Source organism: Chiloscyllium punctatum, chromosome 5, assembly GCF_047496795.1.
Source record: "Chiloscyllium punctatum isolate Juve2018m chromosome 5, sChiPun1.3, whole genome shotgun sequence".
Lineage (NCBI taxonomy): Eukaryota > Metazoa > Chordata > Chondrichthyes > Orectolobiformes > Hemiscylliidae > Chiloscyllium > Chiloscyllium punctatum.
This window is the reverse complement of record NC_092743.1, coordinates 63,149,918-63,167,344: the sequence shown is the minus strand read 5'-3', so window position 1 is coordinate 63,167,344 and position 17,427 is coordinate 63,149,918. Positions and strand designations below refer to the sequence as shown.

Sequence of the window (17,427 nt, the reverse complement as noted above, 5' to 3'; positions counted from 1 at the left end):
TTCTCCCTGTGTCTGCGTGGTTTTCCTCCCACAGTTCAAAGATGTGCAGGTCAGGTGAATTGGCCATGCTAAATTGCCCATAGTGTTAGGTGCATTAGTCAGAGGGAAATGGGTCTGGGTGGGTTATTCTTCAGAGGGTCGGTGTGGACTGGTTAGGCCGAAGGGCCTGTTTCCACGCTGCCGGTAATCTAATCTAATCTTAAAAAAAACTGGAGATTTTGTTTTTAATTATGTCAGTACACCCCTCAGCAAAACTTCAATCTGCTTGCTCTGAACAAAGAACTGAATGTGAATCAGAATATGGCTCGGCATATAACAAAGATCAGGCATCATTATGTGATAAAGGTAATGTCCCAAAACGATATCCCGGCCCAATCGCCCTGTTTTTGTTTCAGAACTCCGGCATCCGCAGTTTTTTATTTTGTTTTTGTATTTAACTAATTATCACATCTCTTCCAGATGTGCCCACCTTGAAGTTCTGCTTCTGTCTCTGACAACATTTTCATTTTAATCTTTGTTTTGCTTCACCACACTAACTTACTTTCATTTTTGCTCCTGATGTTTGACAAGGGATCTGCTAAAACTTAGTTCCACAGCCACATTTCATTCCTCAATGAATGCTCCTGGCGTAGAATTTCCTCCCATTGATTCCAGTCGAAGTTGCAGCCTTCTGTGTCTTTTATCCACCCCACACCCCAGGTCTGATCTTCTGTCAACAAAGCTAATCCATTTTCACCTCTCATCCTCCTCATTATCATGTATCCAGCTTTTCTTCATTCCGTTTTCTTCTTCCCTGGCTTATAGTCCCTTTGCCTGTCTAACTTTTCTCTCTGTCTCTCTGAGCTCCATCTTCCCATATCTGCTGCCTCCTTTTTTCCCCCCACCCCACCCTTTATCATCAAGATAAATACCACCCTTTTCCCAGATGCTATCATTTCTGAACAAGGGTCATTGGATTTAAATGTTAACTCTACTTCTCTATCCCCAGATGCTGCCAGACCAGCAGAGTTTCTCCAGCAATTTTGGGGAATTGTTTTTGTTACAAATGTCCTTTTGTCTGTGGATATCAAGCATCAAGTAAAGAGAAAAAAACAGAAGTTTCTGGAACAGCTCAGCAGGCCTGGACGAGAAATCAGGGTTAACGTTTCGGGTCCAATGATCCTTCCTCAGAACTCTCCGACGTGGTAGGCTGAAACTTCAACTGGAATCCATGTGAAGTGATTCTGAGTAAGAGGCAGTTCTGAGGAAGGGTCACCAGAGCCAAAGCGTTAACTCTAATCTCTCTGCACAGATGCTGCCAGACCTGCTGAGTTTTTCCAGCAACTTCTGTTTTTGTTTCTGATTTTGCTTCTGATTTATAGCATCTGTAATTCTTTAGGTTTTTATCAAGTAAAGAGAGCTACTTTGTAATATATAAATACTGTATTATTTTCATTTGACATCATTTGAATCCATTTATGTTATCTATCTGGACTTCCAAAAGGCCTTTGATAAGGTGCCTCAGAGGAGGCTGCTGAGTAAGGTGAGGGTCCATGTTCGAGGTGAGCTCTTGCATGGATTGAGGATTGGCTGTCTGTTAGAAGGCAGACAGGTTCTTTTTTGGAATGGCAGCCAGTGACAAGTGGTGTCCTGCAGGGTTCAGCTTTGGGGCTACAGCTGTTCACTTAATATATTAATTATCTGGATGAAGGGATTGGGGGCATTCTGGCGAAGTTTGCCGATGATACAAAGTTAGGTGGACAGGCAGGTAATACTGAGGAGGTGGGGAGGCTGCAGAAAGAGTTAGACGATTTAGGAGAGTGGACCAGGAAATGGCTGATGAGATTCAATGTGAGCAAATGCAAAGTCTTGCACTTTGGAAGAAAGAATACAGGCATGGGCTATTTTCTAAACAGTGAGATAATTCATAAAGCCAAAGTACAAAGGAATCTGGAAATGCTAGTCCAGAATCCTGTAAAGGTTAACTTGCAGGTTGAGTCTGTAATGTTGTCATTTATCTCAAGAGTGTTGGAATATAAAAGCAGTGATGTGCTTCTAAGACTTTATAATGCTCTGGTTAGGAGAAAGTGAGGACTGCAGATGCTGGAGATCAGAGCTGAAAAGGTGTTGCTGGAAAAGCACAGCAGGTCAGGCAGCATCCAGGGAGCAGGTGAATCAACGTTTCGGGCATAAGCCCTTCACGATTCCTGAAGAAGGGCTCATGCCCGAAACGTCGATTCACCTGCTCCCTGGATGCTGCCTGACCTGCTGTGCTTTTCCAGCAACACATTTTCAGCAATACTCCGGTTAGGCCTCATTTAGAATACTATGTCCAATTTTGGGCCCCACACCTCAGGAAGGACGTACTGGCTCTGGAGTGTGTCCAGCAGAGATTCACACGGATGATCCCTGGAATGGTAGGCCTAACATACGATGAATGATTGAGGATCCTGGGATTATATTTGTTAGAGTTTAGAAGGATGAGGGGAGATCTAATAGAAACTTACAAGATAATGCATGGATTAGAAAGGGTGGACGCTGGGAAGTTGTTTCCATTAGACGGGGAGACTAGGACCCATGGGCATAGGCTTAGAATTAGAGGGGGTCAATTGAGAATGGAAAAGAGGAGACATTTCTTCAGCCAGAGTGTGGTAGGCCTATGGAATTCATTGCCAGGAGAACAGTGGAGGCCAGGATGTTAAATGTCTTCAAGGCAGAGATTGATAAATTCTTGATCTCACAAGGAATTAAGGGCTATGGGGAGAGTGTGGGTAAGCGGAATTGAAATGCCCATCAGCCATGATTAAATGGCGGAGTGGACCCGATGGGTCAAATGGTCTTACTTCCACTCCTGTGTCTTATGGTCTAATCCTGTTGATCTTCTGTATTATAGTAGCATGAATCTTAACTCAAGTTTTGGTCTGTGATCATTTTGCTCTTGTTTCTACTTGATCTACAGTGGTTAGATGGAAAAGAAATCACTCGTTCCGAATGGATTCAGGCACTGCAGGAATATCCAATAGTGCGACAACAAGTTGTAGAGCAACAGCAGACTTATATCTTGAAACGTACCAAGGAGAAAGAAACAGTGCAGAAGAATCTAAAAGATAAAGAGAATAACAAGTAAGCTGGGGGAAAAAAAAATCTCACTTTGGTGCTATACTGATATCAGTAGGATCATATGTGTGAAACAGTACTGTGACAGCATTTTTATGAAAAGGGTGTGTTTTTTCTGTTTATTTGAAAGTGTAATATTTAGTACTGTATCATAGAAACATTTAGCACAAAGGCAATAAGATAGATGTAGATTTTAGTGCCAAAGAGAACTCAAGTACAGAAATAGAGCACAAGTGAAGTAATATGAGCCTGGTAGCTTGAGCTGAGGTAGAACAAGTGTTAAAAGGCAAGACACAGAAAAGGCAGGGATATTGTGAGCATGCAGATAAGCTCAAGGTGAGTGAACACAAAGAAAGCAAGTTGGACCAGCTTTGAAATGCAGATTTGTGAGATGGTTGCCTGTTCCTGTGCATAGTGTCCTTGCAGCTGACCATGAGATGTAGGAGCTAAGTATGTAGGTTTGCTCGCTGAGGTTGAAGGTTTGTTTTCAGACGTTTCATCACCATACTAGGTAACATATCAGTGAGAGTCTCCAGTGAGGCACTGGTGGTATGTCCTGCCTCCCTATTTAGAGATCTTGGTTTCTTAAGGTGGATGATGCCATTTCCGGTTCTTTTTTTCAAGGAAGGGTAGATGGGATCTAAGTCAATGTGTTTATTGATGGAGTTCTGGTTAGAGTCCCATGCCTCTAAGAATTCTCATGCATTTCTTTATTTCGCCTGTCCAAGGATGTGTGTGTTGTCCCAGTCAAAGTGGTGTCCTTCTTTGTCTATATGTATAGAAACTAGTGATTGTGGGTCATGCCTTTTGGTGGCCAGTTGGTGTTCATATATCCTGGTGGCAAGTTTCCTGCTAGGTTGTCCAATGTAGTGTTTTTTACAGTTTTTGCATGGTGTCTTGTAAATGACATCCATTAGATAATACTACCAGCAAAACTAACAGGGAGGGGGGACCAAGGTGTAGTCTCGGTAGCTATGGGAGCCGGTGGGTTTCATATGCATATCTGTGTTGAATCGGTCACCGGAGTTGGAGAGGAAGAGGTCCAGGAAGAGGAGGGAGATGTCCAAGATGGTCCAGGTGTATTTAAGATCAGGGTGGAACATGTTAGTGAAGTTGATAAACTGTTCAACCTCCTTGTGGGAGCATGAGGTGGCGCTGATACAGTCATCAATGTAGCAGAGGACAAAGTGGGGGATAATGCTGGTATAACTATGGAGGATGGACTGTTCCGTATCCTACGAGCAGATAGGCATAGCTGGAGCCCCTGCAGGTTTCCGTGGCTACCCCTTTGGTCTGGAGGGAGTGGGGAGGATTTGAAGGAGAAGTTGTTGAGGGTGAGGACCAGTTCTGCCAATCGAATGAGTGTGTCAGTGAAGGATACAGGTTGGGACAGTGGGAGAGGAAGAAACAGAGAACCTGGAGGCCTTTGCCATGGCAGGTGGACATGTAAAGGAACTGGATATTCATGGTGAAGATGAAGCATTCGGGGCTGGAGAAACAAAAGTCATGGAGGTGGAGGGCATGGGTGGTGTCCTGAATGTATGTGGGGAGTTCATGGACCAAGGGGGACAGGACGTGTCAAGATGTGAGGAGATAAGTTTGGTGAGGCAGGGGTAGTCAGGTTTGTGGGTTTTGGGTAAGAGGTAGAACTGGGCAATGTGGCATCTAGCTTCAGCGATGTAGAGGTCAGTGCGACAAACTACTACTGTGCCCCCTTTGTCTGCTGGTTTAATGGTGAGGTTGGAGTTGGAACAGAGGAAGTGGAGGGCTGTGTTTTGTGAGGGTGGGAGTTTGGAGTGGGTGAGAGAGGTGGACAGGTTGAAGCAGTCAATGTCGTGGCTGTAGTTGGCGATGAAGAAGTCGAGGCCAGAAAGGGGTGTCCAATTGGATGGAGTATGTTGGAGGGGTCTTCAGAGGGTGGGTGGCAGTCACAATTGAAAAAGTAAGAACTGAGGCAGCGGAAGAAAAATTTGATGTCGCAACACGTACGGAATTCATTGACCCGGGAGGGTAGTGAAATGAAGGTGAGACCTTTCCTCTTCAGTGAGAGGAAGTCCGAGGCGATGGTAAAAACACAGCAGGACTGGGGCCTGGTGAAGAGCTGAAGTTAGAAGTCGAGATGGAGACTGTCTTTGAATTGTAAAATCTTAGTGATAACCGAGGTCAGGGTAATTAGCCTATAGTTTCCTATCTCTGCCTCCCTCCCTTCTTAAACAGATATGTTACATTAACTATTTTCCAGACCTCTGGGCTCCTCCCTGACTGCTTTATCATGCCAGGAGAAAGGGAGGACTGCAGATGCTGGAGATAGAGTCGAAATGGGTGGTACTGGAAAAGCACAGCAGGTCAGGCAGCATCCGATGAGAAGAGTGAACGGTTTGGGCATAAGCCCTTCATCAGGAATGTGGATGTTGGGAAGGGGACTGAGACAAAAATAGAAGGGTGGGTTTTGGGAGAGTGGAAGTTAGCTGGGAAGGTGATAGGTAGACGCAGGTGGGGGGTGATAGTGATAGGTCAGAGAGGAGGGTGGAGCAGATAAGTGGGAAGAAAAATGGACAGGAAAATAGATGAGTTCAAGAGGGTGATGCTGAGTTGGAGGGTTGGAGTTGGAATGAGGTGGGGGAGGAGAGATTAGACAACTAGTCAAGTCAATGTTGATGCCCTGTAGATTTGCACAGTGCCAACACAATGTTTTGCTGATAGATGGAGTGACTGTTTAATATAGTGGATGCGTGTCAGTTAGGAGAACTATTTTATCTTGGATGTGTGCCTTGTTGCTGTTGGACAGCCTTGGGGAAGTCAGGGTGTGAGTTACTTTCTGCAGAATTTGCAGCTACTAATCTGCTGCTGTTGTCACAGTGAGCATGATAAATTTCTGGTTAATGGCAATCCCCTAAATGATGGGGGGATTCAGGGTGGTGGGGGCGGTGTGGTATGTGTGTCAGCAAGCAGTCCACCCCTTTCCCCTACCCATTGCTTTAACATCCATTCACATTAGATGTTTTCCTCCAAGTATAAAAAAGATTTTCAAAGCCAAACCATGGCTTATTGGTCAGAGTATTGAGTACAGGAGTTGGGAGGTCATGTTACGGCTGTACAGTACATTGGTTCAGCCACTGTTGGAATATTGCGTGCAATTCTGGTCTCCTTCCTATCAGAAAGATGTTGTGAAACTTGAAAGGGTTCAGAAAAGATTTACAAGGGTGTTGCCAGGGTTGGAGGATTTGAGCCACAGGGAGAGGCTGATCAGGCTAGGGCTGTTTTCCCTGGAGCATTGGAGGCTGAGGAGTGTCCTTATAGAGGTTTACAAAATTATGAGGGGAATGGGTACGATAAATAGACAAAGCCTTTTCCCTGGGGTAGGGGTGTCCATAACTAGAGGGCATAGGGTTAGGGTGAGAGGGGAAAGATATAAAAGAGACCTAAGGGGCAACTTTTTCATGCAGAGAGTGGTACGTGTATGGAATGAGCTGCCAGAGGATGTGGTGGAGGCTGGTACAATTGCAACATTTAAGAGGCATTTGGATGGGTATATGAATAGGAAGGGTTTGGAGGGATATGGGCCGGGTGCTGGCAGATGGGACTAGATTCGGTTGGGATATCTGGTCGGCGTGGACAGGTTGGACCAAAGGGTCTGTTTCCATGCTGTACATCTCTATGACTCTATAACAGTGCTTTAAATTCCTGGTTGACTTTGAATAACCTTTATCACCAGTAACTTTTCTGTTCAAATTAGACTATAGTCAAATGTCCATATTTAATCAACAAAACAATATGTAAATTGATGGTTTTAATTGTTCTTATTTTTTGAAGTCTCTTTTGGTGTTGATTCATTGTCTCCCATTTCCCTTTTGGTTAGACCTGACCCTGGGCAGAAAACTGAGAATAAGAAAAATAACACTACTGACGAAGAGTATAAAGGAATAAAGGATATAGATGAAGATGAAATGAACAGAAAATTTTGGAACGAACCTACAGAGTACACTCCAGAATCGAGGTTGGAGGTCCATAGACACATTGAGAAGATGCGGAAGCTGAAAGACAAGGACAAGTAATATTATAATTAATAAGCATATTTCTATTTCAAATAGTTATTCCAGTTCTTAATTTATGGTGCTTTATCCAAGATTCTAGAAATAGATTGGAACATATATTTTCTGAAATCTGTTATTTCAAAAATCACTAAAATATATTTTATAATTTCTGTATGTCTACCTGATCCGAAAGTGAGAGCGCAATTGTCTTCCATTAACTGGAATAAAATCAGTTCACTAGGGCACAGGGAGGATGTAAAGGTCAGAAAGTTCCTTGGTGTATTCTGTTTTTAGTTTTCTTTGAAGAAATGCAAATATTTTGGAACAATTTGTGAATGGTGCAACTAGAGGATAGGCCATACTGGACCTTGTATTGGCTAATGAACCTGGCCAGGTGACTCACCTTGCAGTGGGAGCGCATTTTGGAAACAGTGATCACAATTCCTTAAAGTTTAGGATAACTATGAATAAAGATAAGTCAGACTGTTGTGGGAGGGTACTAACTTGGAGGAGGGAAAGTTACGTCAGTATTACATCTGAGCTAGGGAGTATTAATCCAGAGAAGCTGCTGTCAGGAATGGCCGCATATGATATGTGGGAGTTGTTTAAAGGCCTACTGACCAAAATTCAGGACCAGCATGTCCTGAAGGAGGAAGGACAAGGAAAGCAAGGTAAGGGACTCTTGAATAACAAGAAAGATTGTGAATTTAATTAAAAGAAAAAAAACACGTTTAAGGTTTAGGAAGCTAAAATTGGATAAGGCCCTTGAGGAATATGAATAAAGCAGAAAAAAACTGAAGCAGGAAATTAGGAGAGCAAGAAGGTGGCCATGAAATGACCTTGGCAGGTAGGGTTAAAGAGAATCTCCAAAGCATTCTACACGTATTTTAAAAACAAGAGTATAATGAGGGTGAAGTTAGGACAAATACATGGATAGGAAAGGTTTAGACTTCAAAATGTAAGTCCTCTGAACAATATTAAATGCATCCTCATCATATTGTAGAACAATAGGGATATCAGAGTCTGGAGCAGGAGTCGGATATGACTGTACTCAAAGAAAAAGGAGGCAACTTGTGCTTGGAGGCAGATGATGTGGGCAGGATTCAAATGAGTACTTTGCATCAGTATTCACCCATGAAAAGGATATGGAAGATAGTTTGATTTGATTTATTGTTATGATGTACCTAAGTACAGTGAAAAGTTTCTATTTGCATGCAGAACAGGCGCATCATAATGTACAAAGACAGATAGATCATAGGGTGTTTAGACAGAGTGAGTCATACAAGTTTATGGCTGTGCAGGAGGTGCACAAAAGCACAATATTAGATTTGAAATTAGAGAGGTCCATTCAACAGATTAATAACTGGGGAAGAAGCTGTTCTTCAATCTGTCGATATGTGTGTTTAAGCTTCTGTATCTTCTGCCTGATGGAGGAGGATGGAAAAGACTATAACTGGGGTGGGAGGGGTCTTTGGTGATATTGGTTGCCTTTCAGTGGCAGTGGAAAGTGCAAGTAAGAATCCATGGATGAGAGGTTAGCTTTCATGATGGTCTGGGCTGTGTTCACAACTTTCAGTAGTTTCTTATGGTCCTAGGCAGAACAGTTGCCATACGAAGCTATGATGCACTCAGATAGTATTTTCCATGGTGCATCTGTAACAGTTGTTGAGGATCCTAATGATATACCGAATTTCCTTAGCCTCCTGAGAAAGAAGGCCCTCCTTACTGTAGCATGTTCTTAAGAGGACCAGGACAGATTGTTGGTTATCGTCACTCCCAGGAACTTGATGCTGTCAATCCTCTCTACCTCATCTCCATTGATGTATATAGGGGCATGCTCTCTTCCTTTCTTCCTGAAGTCGATGATCAGTTCTTTAATTTTTCTGACATTGATGGAGAGATTGTTACTTTTGCATCATGACACCAAGCATTCTATCTCCTTCCTATAATCTGACTCATCATTGTTTGATATCCGACCTACAGCAGTGGTGTCGTCCATGAACTTGTAGGTGGCGTTCACGTAAAATTTGGTGTCACGGTCTTGAGTGTACGGGGATTACAGTTGGGGGGGGGGCTGAGTACACATCCTTGTAGGGTGCCGTTGTTGAAGATTATTGTGGAGGAGATGCTGATGTCTATCTTCACGAATTGTAATCTGTGGGTCAGGAAGCTGAGGTTCCAGTTGCAGAAGCAGGCAGAAGTGAGGATTGCAGATGCTGGAGATTAGAGTCAAGATTAGAGTGGTGCTGGAAAAGCAGAGCAGGTTAGGCAGCATCCAAGGAGCAGGAAAATTGACATTTTGGGCAAAAGCTCTTCATCAGGAATGCCATTGCAGAAGGCAGAGTCACAGCCTAGGTTTCTGAGTTTGGAGATCCATTTGATTGGGATTATAGTGTTGAAGACGATGCTATACTCAATAAGTAGAAGTCTGACATAGGTATCCTTATTAGGATAGTGAACCTAGTGTGGAGAATGCTAAATTGCTAGGGCATTTTGAGGTCAACAAAGAAGTGGTGTTGGATCTCTTGAAGAGTATTAAGATGGATAAGTCCCCAGGGCCTGATATCTACTCTAGGTTATTGAGAGAGGCAAGAGAGGAGATTGCTGGGACCTTGACCAAGTTCGTTGTATCCTTGATAGGAGACTGTTCCTCTGTTCAAGAAGGGAAATAGGGATAATCCAGGAAACTGTAGACCAGTGAGTCTCATATCACTGGTTGGGAAGCTATTGGAGAGAATTGTTAGGGATAGAATTTACACGCATTTGGAAAAGTATGACATAATTAGGGACAGTCAGCATGGCTTTGTGCAAGGCAACTCATGTTTTACTAACCTGATTGAATTTTTTGAGGCGATGACGAAGGTGATTAATGTGAGTGGAGCAGTGGACGTTGTCTACATGTACTTTAGTAAGGTTTTCAACAAGTAGGTAGGCTCAACCAGAAGATTAAGTTGCATGGGATGCACGGTGACTTGGCTGCATGGATTCAGAATTGGCTTGTTCATCAAAGGTGGAAGGTAGTGGTAGAAGGGTGTTTTTTCAGGCTGGAGGTCTGTGACTAATGGTGTTCTGCAGGGATCCAGACTGGGATCTTTGCTGTTTGTGATATATATAAATGATTTGGATGAAAACGTAGATGGATGTGTTACTAAGTTTGCAGGCAATACAAAGATCGGTGGGGTTGTGGATAGTCTAGAAGGTTGTCAAAGGATACTTTGGAATTTAGATCAGTTGAAGATATGGACGGAGAAATGGCATTTAACAGGGTTTAATCCAGGTATGTGAGGTCCTGAATATGCAAGGAATGGAGGGATATGGACTAAAGGCAGACAAAAAGTATTAGTTAGATTGGCGTCATGTTTAGCACAGCATCATGGGCCGAAGGGCCCGTGCCTGTACTGTACAGTTCTGTGTTCTATCTATCTTTCTGACCTTTTTTTGTAACTTTATTTCTGAATCTTAAGGAGAACCACATTTTCTTTACAAACTATCCTTTTTCAAATGTTTTGTTTTCATGAATGCTTCTGAAAAGCATTTACTCCATCTCTATTGGAAGTTCATTGTTAGCATATATGTTTACCTATCCTATTTTAGAACCAGAGAAAACTTTTCATTATTCAAACACACTACAGACATTTAAATTATGTTTTCATATCTTTTTGTATCTTTTTCCCAACTATATTTGTGGTTGTTGAATACTTTTCAACAAAACTTGTTAATTTGGAGGTGGCAGTGGGATTATTTAATCATTGCCATTCTCAGATATTTTTCTATGTTGTTATGTCTGCATGAGATTACTGAAGCATCCTCCCAGTATAAATAAATACTGTTTATCCAAAGATTGACGCAGTTGCATAAAATATTTTTTAGAATTAGACAGCCAATCATTAAACAATATTACATTGTAGTCACTTATTTCTGCTATTAAGTGAATGTTTACTTAATAGTTTCATACCAGAAGCAGTATCTATTATTGTAACACTTTTATTATGGTGTACATAATAACTTCAGAACACTAATAATGCAGACTGTATCAAATAATTTGAATGGTTATCTGCCGTTAATATTGTTTAAATCCTCAATATATACTTTTGGAGCTGATTTTGAAAAAAGTAATCTGTAAATTTTGTTATAGTTCCATAAGCAATTGTACTATGTACTATGTGACAGAATAGTGAACCCCCCCACCCCGGCCCATTACTTCCCATGTTGCAATAGCTGATCAATGTAGCATTAGTTGATCATGGAAATATTATTATTGGACTCCTGCTTGGTTTTTAAGAAAAATCAGCCTGGCTTTAAGGTGCTAATTCCTGTCTAATTGCCTTTTAAGAAAGTGCATTTGCATAATCATTTGAGTATTTGAAAGAGTTTACTAAATTATTTGCCAAAACTTATAGTCATAGAGATGTACAGCATGGAAACAGACCCTTCGGTCCAACTTGTCCATGCTGACCAGATATCCCAACCTAATCTAGTCCCACTTGCCAGCGCCGGTCCTGTATCCCTCCAAAACCTTCCTATTCGTATATCTATCCCAATGCCTTTTAAATGTTGTAATTGCACTAGTCTCCACCACTTCCTCTGGCAGCTCATTCCATACACGTATCACCCTCTGCGTGAAAAAGCTGCCCCTTCGGTCTCTTTTATATCTTTCCCCTCTCACTCTAAACGTATGCCCTCTAGTTCTGGATTTCCCCACCCCAGGGAAAATACTTTATTTATCCTATCCATGCCCCTCATGATTTTATAAACCTCTATAAGGTCACCCCTTAGCCTCCGACACTCCAGGGAAAACAGCCCCAATCTATTCAACCCCTCCCTATAGCTCAAATCCTCCAACCCTGGCAATATCCTTGTAAATCTTTTCTGAACCCTTTCAAGTTTCACAACATCTTTCCAATAGGATGGAGACCAGAATTGCACACAATATTCTAAAAGTGGCTGAACAAATGTCCTGTACAGCTGCAACATGCCCTCCCAACTCCTATACTCAATGCTCTGACCTATAAAGGAAAGCATGCCAAATGCCTTCTTCACAATCCTATCTACCTGCGACTCTACTTTCAAGGGGCTATGAATCTGCGCTCCAAGGTATTTTTTGTTCAGCAACACTCCCTAGGACCTTACCATTAAGTTTATAAGTTCTGCTATTGAGTTAGAGGTTATAGATTTGCAAGCCACTGGAGACCTGAACACATAAACAGGCTGACCCACTCACTGGAATACTGTGGCATCATCAGAGGTGCCATCTTCCAGTTGTGACATTAGTCAAAAGCACTGTTTGCTGTCACAGATGGATGTCAAAGATCATGTGGCACACTTTGAAGAATAATTCAAGAATTCTCCTTGGTAATCTGGCAAATACTTATCCCTCAATCGACGTTTTAATTTATTGAATTAATTTGAGATTATTCTCAATGTTCTTTGTGGAATTTTGCTATGTGTAAATTGGCTCTTTTGTTTTCGAAATTACAGCAGTGATTATATGGATTGAACCACCACTTCCTCAAGCCCAATTAGGGAAAAGTAATAAATGCTGGCTATGTCAAAAAGGCCCACATTCTAAGATAGAATTCAACAAAAAAACCCAAATGCTCATCTATAAGGCTGGAGTGACAAAAGCATCCCTAGTTATATAGCTGCAATAGACTGTGACTTCAGATGTAACGGTGTGATTGTTCTGCAACTATTTGTGGAATTACGATTTTCTTTCACATTTCCTTTTGTTGTGTACTGTTCCTGGAAACGAATTAACATCTTCGTGAGGTTTAGACTGTCAGCTCCTGTGAAATAGTGCACATTTGTCAGAAAGAGGAGAAGAAATCTGTGACTAAAGTCTATGTTCTGGGTTTTAAAAATAAATGTTGAATTGTTGCTTATTTAATTATATGTAAGCACTTCTTTTGAATTTATTGTTGCAGAAATCAAGGTAAACAAAAGCCACAGCGAATACACATCACCTCTGAGGGACGGGTCCTGAATGTTAATGAACCCAAGTATGTAACTTGATCATTCTTCTGCCACAACATAGATTATATATCTGACATAATTAAAAGCAATTTTAAATTTATGTAGATATTAGAAACTCATTCTACAATTCTTTTTTCATATACTGTTGTAATTCAACTTAGCTGTCAACCTGCTGGATAGATTGCTTGAAGCCTTAGGAAAGTAATCCATTTGTTTTCATTCGGAGGCAGACAGGCAGAGTAGACATTACTGTGAATGGAAACAAATTTCTCCTCTTACTTTATGCAAGGAAAGTTTCGGATTTTAAAAGGCAAGGTTTTTTTAAACATTTTATAATTGTCAGATGTTTTTTGATTCAAAGAGTTTTTAGCAGTTCTTCAGTGCATAATGATATGAGAGATATGCAACTGGTTCTCAAAATTAAAGCTCATGGGATAAAAAAGGGCTGTCGAAATATAGGTGAAAATTTGTTTCGGTAGTGTAGTGGTTATCATGTTAACTTGGCCTCATTCATGATGAAGGGCTTTTGCCTGAAATGTCGATTTTCCTGCTCGTCGGATGCTGCCTGACCTGCTGTGCTTTTCCAGCACCACTCTAATCTAGACACGAAAGGTGTCCAGTTCGAAACCAGGCAGAAACAGCCTTGTTCCAGGCAGATGTGTTGGGCGACATGGTCGCTCATTGGTTAGCACGGCTGCCTCACAGTGCCAGGGACCCAGGTTTGATACCAACCTTGGGTTACTGTCTGTGTGGAGTTTGCACATTCTCCCTGTGTCTGTGTGGGTTTCCTCCGGGTGCTCTAGTTTCTTCCCACAATCCAAGGATGTGCAGGTTAAGTGAATTGGCCATGCTAAATTGCCTATAATGTTCAGGGATTGTGGGTTAAGTGCATTAGTCTGGTGTAAATATAGGATAATAGGGTAGGGAAATGGGTCTGGTGGGTTACTCTTCAGAGGGTCGGTGTGGATGTGTTGGGCCTAAGGACCTGTTTCCACATTGTAGGGATTCTATGATTCTTCAAGAATCCATAATTAACCCTGCTGTTTCAACATAAGTTAATCATTTAGAATTGTGGGCACAATTTTGAAAAGTGCCACTATTTGGAGATACAATATACACTGTAGTGTTAATAGACCTCGAAGTAATGCATTTTAGTTGGGAAAATGAAGAGCGACAATATATAGAATATGGAAAAACGTTAAAGACAATGCAACATATAGACCAGGTGGGATTCATGTTCAAATTTCAGAAGTTGCAGGGTTAAGTTAAAGTAATTCATTAAGCAAATTGGATTTATGTGTTTTATAAATAAAGGCATGAATATAAAATCCAGTTAAATTTGTAAAACACAAGTTTGACCTCAGCTGGAATAGAATGGTAGTTCTGGGCAGTGTTCTTTAGGAAAAATGTGAAAGCTTTAAAAGGGAGATTTACTACAAGAGTTATTCCTGGAATGAGGGGTTACAGTTATATGGATTAGCTGGAAAAGCGAGAGTTGTTTTTCTTAGAGCAGAGAATGATAAAGCAGATGATGAAGGTATTTGAAGTGTGATCGCCAAGTGACTACCACCAACGGTCATACCTCAACCCATATTGTGTGGTGTCTCACTAGCAAGTGCTGCAATGACGGTTTGGATTGTCTGATTATTTCTACACTATTGTTGCTTTGGAAATCCTTGCTTACACTCTCTCTAAATTAAAATGTCTATCGAGTGTGATTTCACCCATTGATTTAACCTGTCCAATTACAAAAGGTGCCATTACCCATTTGCTAATTGCTTCAGTTTTCCTGCTCCTTTATTAGTTTACTCTAATTTTAGTGCCTGACTAAATGGAGAAATGGAGAAAGTGAGTACTGCAGATGCTGGAGATCAGAGTCGAGAATGTGGTGCTGGAATAGTATCAGATGACTGGAGGGTGGCAAATATTATTTCCCTATTCAAGAAAGGGAATAGTGGTAACCCTGGAAATTACAGACCAGTCAGTCTCATATCAGTGGTGGGCAAATTATTGGAGAGGATTCTGAGAGACCGCATTTATGATTATTTGGAAAAGCATGAAGTTAAAAATCACACAACACCAGGTTATTATCCCTCACTACCCACACAGGAGAGTGAAGGTGGCATGAAAAAGCCTTGGCAGGTAGGTTTGAGGAAAACCACAAAGCGTTCTACACTTAGATGAGGAAGAAGAGGATGGCCAGAGTGAGGGTAGGGCCAATCAGGGATAGTGAAGGGAACTTGTGTCTGGAGTTGGAGGATGTTGGGGAAGTCCTTAATAAATAGTTTGCTTCAGTATTCACTACTGAGAGGAACTTTGTCATTTGTGAGGACAGCATGAAAGAGGCTGATATGCTCGAACAAGTTGATGTTAAGAAGGTGGATGCTGAAAATTCTGAAAAACATGAGGATAGATAGGTCCCCTGGGCCAGATAGGATATACTGAAAGTTACTGCAAGAAGTGAGGAAAGAGATTGCTGTGCCTTTGGTGATGACCTTTGTGACCTCACCATCCACTGGAGTAGTACCAGATGACTGGAGGGTGGCAAATGTTATTCCCTTATTCAAGAAAGGGAATAGGGGTAACCCTGGAAATTACAGACCAGTCAGTGGTGGGTAAATTATTGGAGAGGATTCTGAGGGACAGCATTTATGATTATTTGGAAAAGCAAAAGTTAAAAATCACACAACACCAGGTTATAGTCCAACAGGTTTAATTGGAAGCACTAGCTTTTGAAGCACTGCTCCTTCATCAGGTGGTTGTGGAGGTTAAGATCATGCTCACAGAATGCATGGCCAAAGGAGTCCAGAGTCAAGGAGATGGGATACAGTAAACAATCTTAGATTAAAACTTTCATCTTTTATAATGGGATATGCTGGTTTCTGTTCTTTGAAATATAACTCCCAGAACTTCCCCCAAATTACACTCTCAAGACATTCTCCACACCTGATGAAGGAGCAGCGCTCTGAAAGCTAGTGCCCCCAAACAAACCTGTTGGACTATAACCTGATGTTGTGTGACCTCTCACGTCTCAAGATAGGTTTGTTTGGAGATGCCGGTGTTGCACTGGAGTGTACAAAGTTAAAAATCACAAAACACCAGGCCATAGTCCAACAGGCCCAATTGGAAGCAGTAGCCCTTGGAGCTGGGATTTACATTTCAAAGACCAGAAACCGGCATATTCCATTATAAAGGTGAAAGTTTTAATCTAAGATTGTATACTGTATCCCATCTCCTTGACTCTGGACTCCTTTGGCTATAAATCCTGTGAGCATGACCTTAACCTCCACAACCACCTGATGAAGGAGCAGTGCTTCGAAAGCTAGCGCTTCCAGTTAAACCTGTTGAACTATAATCTGGTGTTGTGTGATTTTTAACTTTGTACACCCCAGTTCAGCACAGGCATCTCCAAATCTTGGAAAAGGATAGTTTGATTAGAAGCAATCAACATGGCTTTGTGAGGAACAGGTCATGCCTCACACACTTTATTGAATTCTTTGAGGATGTGACAAAGCACATTGATGAAGTTAAAGCAGTGGATGTGGTGTACATGGATTTTAGCAAGGCATTTCATAAGATTCCCCATGGTAGGCTCATTCAGGAAGTAAGAAGGCATGGTATACAGGGAAATTTGGCTGTCTGGGTACAGAATTGGCTGGAAAAGCATAGCAGTTCAGGCAGCATCCGAGGAGCAGGAAAATCGACGTTTCAGGCAAAAGCCCTTCATCAGGAATACAGACAGAGTGCCTGAAGGGTGGAGAGATAAATGAGAGGAGCTCCAGAATCTGGTTTTCAGCATCTGTAGTCATTGTTTTTACCTACAGAATTGGCTGGCCCATAGAAGACAGAGGGTGGTAGTAGATGGAAAGTATTCAGCCTGGTGCTCAGTGACCAGTGGTGTTCCGCAGGGATCTATTCTGAGACATCTGCTCTTTGTGATTTTTATAAATGACTTGGATGAGGAAGTGGAAGGGTGGGTTAGTAAGTTTGCCAGTGACACAAAGGTTGGTGGCGTTGTGGATAGTGTGGAGGGCTGTTGTAGGTTGCAACAGGACATTGACAGGATGCAGAGCTGGGGTTGGGCGGAGACGTAACAAATGGAGTTCAACTGGAAAAGTGTGTGGATGGCCAAATTTGAATGCAGATTACAGGGTCAAAGGCAGGATTCTTGGCAGTGTGGAGCAACAGAGGGATCTCTGGGTCCACATACATAGAACCCTCAAAATTGTCACCCAAGTTGAGAGGGTTGTTAAACCAGCATACAGTATGTTTTCTTTCAGTTAGCAGGGGATTGAGTTTAAGAGCCACAAGGTTATGCTGCAGC

General features: G+C 41.9%; 1 protein-coding gene across 2 annotated transcripts in view; it reads left to right on the top strand.

Annotated features, from left to right (window-relative positions):
- Positions 1-17,427, top strand: part of dnaaf11 (dynein axonemal assembly factor 11) — an 83,008-nt gene that overhangs the window by 28,009 nt on the left and 37,572 nt on the right. For both annotated transcript variants that reach the window (XM_072570442.1, XM_072570443.1), the window contains exons 5-7: positions 2,939-3,102; positions 6,956-7,147; positions 13,055-13,129. In XM_072570442.1, the coding sequence (XP_072426543.1) occupies positions 2,939-3,102; positions 6,956-7,147; positions 13,055-13,129 (431 nt within the window). The remainder of the gene's footprint in view (positions 1-2,938; positions 3,103-6,955; positions 7,148-13,054; positions 13,130-17,427) is intronic.